General features: G+C 37.7%; 1 protein-coding gene across 1 annotated transcript in view; it reads left to right on the top strand.

Moving 5' to 3' along the window:
* LOC121374515 (low-density lipoprotein receptor-related protein 6-like) overlaps positions 1 to 8,123 on the top strand; it is a 46,776-nt gene that overhangs the window by 30,090 nt on the left and 8,563 nt on the right. The window contains exons 7-10 of the mRNA XM_041501617.1: positions 2,800 to 2,922; positions 5,785 to 6,018; positions 6,476 to 6,644; positions 7,125 to 7,252. Of these exons, the coding sequence (XP_041357551.1) occupies positions 2,800 to 2,922; positions 5,785 to 6,018; positions 6,476 to 6,644; positions 7,125 to 7,252 (654 nt within the window). The remainder of the gene's footprint in view (positions 1 to 2,799; positions 2,923 to 5,784; positions 6,019 to 6,475; positions 6,645 to 7,124; positions 7,253 to 8,123) is intronic.

The following is an 8,123-nucleotide window of genomic DNA, read 5'->3' as shown; positions in this document are numbered from 1 at the left end:
AGAGTTACCCCAAAGAGATGAAAAAATATCAGACGTTCAAAATATGGAATAGCATCAGCAATAATTTTAGTCAGTAATGCATCATATAATCTCCATATGTCTACCATAAGCCTTATTGGAGGCCCTCAGAGATCCCTGGACATCATAACCCTGACGGAACAACTTCTGTGCCAGAATGATAGGCGTTGTTTCATATCTGCATACATGTTCTGATGTATCTAAGAAGTTGTGATATGTAGGCATCAAAAGCTGGGACAGAAGTTATATTGCTCAACATAAAGGGTAATTGACTATTGGAAAGTTGAAGTCACCCCTTGTTTTTTATACAGCGTAGTTTGGAGACCTGTGTCACTTTGAATCTCTGTGCATATATGTGGAACTGATCTAATACCTTCGGATGTTTCTTTTATTTCAAACACTCGTGAGTAAATGAATGGAAGGTAATCTGTAATCATGTCATTATTGAATTATATAAGATCGTCAATATAGCGAAGAGTAAAGTTAGATGTCATATGTCTGCCTCAGTATACTTTAGTCTGGATTCACTCACAGTCTTTACGAATTGTCCAGATCTGTGGAAGATTTGTTTGTCGGTTTGTCATGGAAGATTTTTGTGTATAATGTTGAAAAATTAAATGCTTTAATATTAGTGAACTTGATCCAGATTGAGAGTGAATGATTTCAAATAAATCTTCGGAACTGTTGAGAATCCACATGTGATTAATACCACTTGTCCCGAAAACTGTTTGGCAATACCTAAAACTAAAAGGTTCATCACTGATTGTGGTCAGGATAATGATCAATCTTTGAGCAAGTATTCGGTGGTGTATTTGCTGGACCCCGCGATGTGTCTCTCCTTTTGTGAATTTTTTAGAATTCGAAATATCTCAATCAATCAGAGGTCAGGCCGACTATCTTTGATTATGAATCGGCTCAAAACATAACAACACTTCGCCAGGGCCATGGGAGGATCACATGGAAAACATTTGGTTCGAATCTGGCTGGTGGAACTTAAGAAGTGGACACTGTCTCAATCAATCATAGGCCAATGCAGCCTTCTTGGATTTTAAATCAACCCCAAAAATAACAACACTTAGTCAGTGCTATGAAAGGATTATTTGGACCCTGCCTAGTGGAACTGGAGAAGAAGTCGAAAATGTCTTAGTCATTCACAGACGAGGGCGACCATCTTGCATTTTGAATCAGGCTTGGCAATGGATAACATTTGGCTAGGGCCATGAGATGATCAAGCAAACCTGCTTGGTGGAACTGGAGAAGAAGTCGAGAATATGAAATGTTCACGGACATCAGATGCAGCACCATCACATAAGCTCTCATGGCCCTACGGACAAGCGAGCTAATTAATAATTATAATGATAATAATAATAATAACAAAACACTTTTTATTTTATTTCGATTTCCCATATGTAACACCTGAGGTATTGGTATGGAACACACGCACATACAATATATATATATATATATATATATATATATACTATTTATATACATGTATATCTCTGTCTGTCTGTCTCTCTCTCTCTCTCTGTGTGTGTGTGTGTGTGTGTGTGTGTGTGTGTGTGTGTGTGTGTGTGTGTTTGTCTGTATATATAGTAAATCTAAACATTAATTAAGCATCCCTAAATTGTTTTGCCATCAAATAGTTGTATTTGGAAAGAGAAAGTTAATATTGGTAAACCATGGTAATTCCTAGGGTTATCCCATCGTTTATGACCTGAAAGAAACTGTACAAATTATGGATGCAACATACCTTTCCAACGCACGAACATTGTTTAGCCCTATTATAGTCTGTTTCAGGTTTTGAAACTTAAATATTTTCCAAAAAAAATCACTTTCACTTATTTTGATAATGACCCTTTGGTAACAACACTAGTGTTCACGGATGACAACACTACGACCAATCTGTTCTGTTTTGTTCTGTTTTACCACAAACTGCTATTTGGACACTTCCATGACCAACACAAATCCCTGATCTGAATCTCAAGCCGTCACGTGGGTCATTTGTTTGTCATTGAGTAGTACAACAGAGAGCCAACAATACAAACTCTTACAGTAAAAAAAGTAAAGTTTGTTTTATTAAACGACGCCACTAGAGGACATTGATTTTTTATCTTATCATCGGCCATTACATGGTCATTCTGACACTGTTTTTTAGAGGAAACCCGCTGTCGCCACATAGGCTACTCTTTTACGACAGGCAGCAAGGGATCTTTTATTTGCGCTTCCCACAGGCAGGATAGCACAAACCATGGCCTTTGTTGAACCAGTTATGGATCACTGGTCGGTGCAAGTGGTTTACCCATTGAGCCTTGTGGAGCACTCACTCAGGGTTTGGAGTCAGTATCTGGATTAAAAATCCCATGCCCCGACTGGGATCCGAACCCAGTACCTACCAGCCTGTAGACCGATGGCCTAACCACGACGCCACCGAGGTCGGTAACAGAGCACAATGGCAGAGGATCCTTAACTTCATTATATAGCGTAGGGATATATGTAATTCCGTCATCCAGAGCCAGTGAAAGGGCCCTTCGTTACATACCTTATAGTGACAAATCTTAAAATGTCCTGTATCTACTGACTATTTAGTTCTGTTCTATTCTTCTGTTCTGTTCTGTAAATGGCATGAATAAATTTCATCTCCTTGTTTAATTATCATACATGCCATATATTTACATGCATATTTAATGTTTCTTTATTTTCCCCTAAAATACATTAAATATGTAATGATGTGACGATATAATATAATCATCATATAAAGAGTTTCACACATTTCTACAGATACTAATACCTGTACAACTAACAAAGGCGGCTGTGAGCAGATCTGCATACCGACTTCTGGAGGAAGACAATGTGCATGTCGAGATGGCTACACACTCATAACAAACGGACTGAACTGCACGGGTAAGTAAAATCATAATTCATCAATTTCAAGAGAATAATAATTATTTTATGCAAGTAGACACTGCAGTCCTACGTTCTGTCTTCACAAATCGAGGTAATTTAACATCAGTTTTGATTAACATTTCTTACACACCCTTTGGTAAGAGCATCATTCATTATTTTAATAACACATACTTGTTAACGCATTTACGCGATAACATTTAAAGAGACATATGAGTGGCTATATATCTACCTACCTACCTACCTACCTACCTACCTACATATATATATATATATATATATATATATATATATATATCTGACCGACAGACCTCAACACATGATCAGGACCGTGTCTCTGCACAATGTAGAGTCGGATGGGCATTTGGCAAAATAGTTGTTGATTTCATGGATCTCTGTCTAGGACAGACACACACCCGACACGAGCAGATCCTTTATTGGATATTTTATTCCTCTTGCACCGCCGCAAAGAGGACTTCCACAACAGCCTAGATTACTAAATAAAACTAGCACCGGACAGAGCTCATTAGAATAACTACAGTTATGATGGCATGTACTCATCAATCATTGTCATAACAGTGATGATATCAGGTGTTACGAAAGGTGAGCATATCCCGCCCCAAACTTCCAAATCATAATGTATCACCATCAGCAGGATAGATCTCATTTTATACCAGTAGACACTGCCAATCTACATTCTATCTTCACAATTCCAGGTAATTTAACATCAGTTTTGATCAGCTGACCATTATAACTCTTGTTCTCCATTGTTAAAAATTAAAATGCTATTGGTACAATTAACTGAATCAGATCTTATTAACCACCGCACAGAAAAAAAAGGAAGAAATGGTTTATTTAACGATGCACTTGAAACATTTTATCTATGGTTAGTGAGTCACTGTCAAGTTTATTAAGAAGACTGAAACTCTCAGGATGGTAAATCCTTCCTATATCGCAAATAAGAATTGTCAGTTCCAATAATTGTGCTAATAGATAAGCAAGGCAATGCATTCTGAGTGACTGCTCCCGACTAAAGATTTCAACTCGAAATGGAGTTGTCTTACATTTGTGAACACTTTGCGAAGTGAAACTTTGCTATGCGGTGTTTTTCAAACTATAGAACTTCCTGAACAAAATTCCAGAGGACAAGCTATTTGATTCAATGTACGTCATAGTGAAAATTTGACCTACGTTTTGTACTACTCGAAATTTAGGCAGTCGCTTGAATTGAGCCTATGTTTAGGGCTTACAAAATGAATGGTACCATGTCATAGTTTGTTTCAAAATGTTCGGAATGATGAGATTAATTAAAAGAAAATACGAAAAAGGACCCTTAGTTTTGATTCGTTTCTATTTGCCCCTCCAACCCCTTCCAGTTGTTTCAGGTTTGATACGGTCTTGATATACCTTCATATTACTACCAATTGAATGTATAGATTGTTACCGATATATAATTAACATACTATTATTTTAAGATATTTTCTTATAAATACCACAACAAACAATGACGCAGTACTTGGATGAAATGGCCGCAGCTCTTTATTAAATGACACATTTGACAAGAGCATATGGCGGGCAGGCATGTACTACAAACAATATTCCAAATTCTCTGGGTACTACCCTCTAGTGTTGAGACATAGCAGGGCAGTTCACTAACATGCACACGCATAAGTGGGATTCCTGCTGAGTACCTACCACGGCAATGGACACAACAGCACCCAACAACTCCCTAGTGTACAACATAGCAGAGTATACCAAACACATGTACATGAAAGACCAACCCACTCACATATACCCACACCAATGCATTCCAACCAAAAACTCCCAGGGTAAACCTTAGCAAGTTTCCGCCACCTAGTGTGCAACATAGCAGGGCAATAGGAAGCATTTACCTGGGTATATGTGAGAACTGATGACTAGCTTCCCAGTGTAAAATTCCATGGCAAAGCAACCACAACAATAACTGCCATATAAATATAGCAATTAACAGTATTAAAGCTGTTGATCATACATGCGTGCCCACCATATCATGCCTGAACCGAGACAGTAATAGTTTTGAATGATGCAACTAAAACACCTTATACCGTCCATGAATCTTGCTGAAAACGTCCATTCATCACATAATTGATAGTTCTAAGCAATATAAGAACTCACTTTCTCCAATGTTCTGCATTACTCCATCATGCGAAAGTGATACTCACGTACTAAAGTCAATGAATGTTCACAATGTTTTCATCAATTACTAACAGACACACACTGAATCACTGGTTTTTGAAAGAAAATATAATCTTTCGGCAGAAAGTTGAACTACCACATTATAAGGCATATGTACACATGAACATATAGTAAATAAACATAACAGCTACTAATCAGTCGTCAATGTCCATCCATCCATATATCTTGACCATAGCAGTAACTCCAATACATAAGCATAAATCTAATATAATTATGCAAACTAGCTTACATACAAATCATTTGTTAATGATGGATGACCATAGCAGTAATTCCAATACATAAACATAGTTCTAATATAATTATGCAAACTAGCTTACATACAAATCATTTATTAATGATGGATAGGGTAGGGAGGGTGGGAGTTAAATTTTTTCCAGTTTTGAGAGTGGCCGTTAGCGCCCAAATTTGTATCAGGAGGAATAACTCTAATTTAGTAACCCTATTAAGCCAGTGAAGGTCTCACACCACAGTTGGAAAATACTACAATAAATCTGTTTAATATTAATGTATTAAACCTTCTTACCTAAATAATTAAAGATTATTACATAAATAATATACACATTATCACGTACGTAATTTAGATAGTATTTACATGTTATTGACTGACTCTTTATATTTATTTTACAGGACAAGCTGACGTGTTCGCACTTTTCACAGACAGTTTGGCCAAACAAATATGGAAACTGGATGTCATCAATTCCATCTACTCCAATATTGTGATAGAAAATCACGAAAACCCCATCGCCATCGATTATGACCCAGTGATGAACAAAATATATTGGACAGACGTCGGACGACCGGATATTAGGAAGTGTGGCTTCAATGGAGAAGATTTAAGCTTAGTACGAAAACTAAAGCCAGGTATTTTGTGAACATTATAACAGCATTTTCTTATAAAACCTTAATAAATATAATACAGCGGTGGATTCTGGGGGTGTACACATTTTCCTTTCCAAAGAGCAATGAGTACAGTAATAAAACCAAGGTGTATGACGAAATTATAATCAAATGACTGATAAAGCAAAACAAACATAAACAATAGAATGTAATCACTGTAAAGAAAATAACTAGTAGTGGCGGTGGTTACTTTTATCGGGTTGCCAAAGCAAAGAACAACAAAACAACATAGTGAAAAGAACATGAATAATTGAGGTTTGGTGGTTATGTATACAGCTGACAAATCAAATATATATTTTCAGGTAATATTTTGTTTGGCCATTAAATAGGTCAGTGGTCTGTGACAATATGCCCTTAAAGGCAGACCCCGATTTTGAAAACATAACGAGGTTCATGAGCACCGTCTGACTTATATTTCCAGGCTCAGTTCCCGATGGCTTAACTCTGGATCCAGTCTCAAGACTGATATTCTACACCGACATGGGAAATGACGTCATCGCTCTGATGGATATGGATGACTACTACCACAAGACAATAATTAATACAAACTTAGACCAACCTCGAGGAATAGCGCTTGACAGAACGCAGAGGTAAGACAATCGTTTGTGATTAGTGTTTGTGTAATGATTTTTTCAACACACTAATAGCAGTGTGTACTCTATCTCTGTCTCTCTCTGTCTCTCTCTCTCTCTGTCTCTCTCTCTCTGTCTGTCTCTGTCTGTCTCTGTCTCTCTCTCTCTCTGTTTCTCTCTCTCTCTCTCTCTCTCTCTCTCTCTCTCTCTCTCTCTCTCTCTCTCTCTCTCTCTCTCTCTCTGTGTGTGTGTGTGTGTGTTTGTGTGTGTGTGTGTGTGTGTGTGTCTTTGTTTACAGTACTAACATGATTTAGTAAAGTGGGAGTTGGGGTGTTCAGCCATATAAAATCAGTGTTGTCAACTAATGTCGGACAATAGTGCGAAGTTACTTCTAGCACTGTTTCTCACCACCCGTACATATGTATGTACGTCCGTACGTCCATCTTTCTGTCTATCACTCACCAGCTGAAGGTTTTGTTCCTGTTTTCTTTTTCGTAGAATGATGTACTGGACAGACTGGGGAGAAAAACCAAAGATTGAGACAGCAACATATTTAGGAGAAAGTCGAACGACGCTGGTTTCTACCGGTCTGATCTGGCCAAACGGAATAACGTTGGACACTCAAGGTAATAGGAAAGGACACAAATATATATATTTTTCTTCAGTTTTTATCTTATATTATTTTTTATTATTATTCATTAAATAATTTGGTAATGTCGGGAATGGCGCCCTGATTCATTACCTTCAGATGTAGTCGTGCCCATTAAAATATACAATGATTCGCCTAGCATTTCCAGCTACCCACCAAGCAGCTGGGCAAGACAGTTTATTCGTATACACGTGTATCGTTACTAAAATTAACGTTTGTTTTATTCAACGACACGACTAGAGCACATTTATTTATTAATCATCAGCTATTGATGTCAAATATTTGTAAATTTGTTTTAATGTAGTCTTAGAGAAATCCCGCTACATTTTTCCTTTAGCAGCAAGGGATCTGTTATATACACTTTCATACAGACAGGATAGCACATACCACAGCCCTTGATATACCAGTCGTCGATTACTGTTTGGGACATGAAGAAAATAGTAAGAGAATGCATAGCCGTACGAGGTCCCATTTTTGTAGGTGGTGTGTGTGTGAGGTAGGGGGGCAGGCTGACTTTTCCCGAATTAAACGAAAATGCCCGAATCTGGATAACAACATTTATTCATAATAGCATTACTTCCAAACAGCTATATAAGTTTTCGAACGAATCACTACGCATTTTTGTAATTTTGAGGGTAGAATGATGGAAATACATGGTAAAAAGGTCTCAGGTTAGCACATTTTGCCTGAATATTTGTATAATGTTTGCCCGCATTTGAGGTTTTTACCCCAGCATTAGGGGGTCAATTGCCCCCTCCCCTCTCTGCCCCCTGTCTCGTACTTTTATGAGAGAATGGGTCCAAAGAGGCGGTCGATCCTTCGACCCAAGCACACTAGGCAGTAATGCA

This window comes from Gigantopelta aegis, chromosome 6, assembly GCF_016097555.1.
Source record: "Gigantopelta aegis isolate Gae_Host chromosome 6, Gae_host_genome, whole genome shotgun sequence".
Taxonomy (NCBI): Eukaryota; Metazoa; Mollusca; class Gastropoda; order Neomphalida; family Peltospiridae; genus Gigantopelta; species Gigantopelta aegis.
The sequence above is the reverse complement of the archived record's forward strand: the minus strand, read 5'-3'. Positions and strand labels throughout refer to the sequence as shown.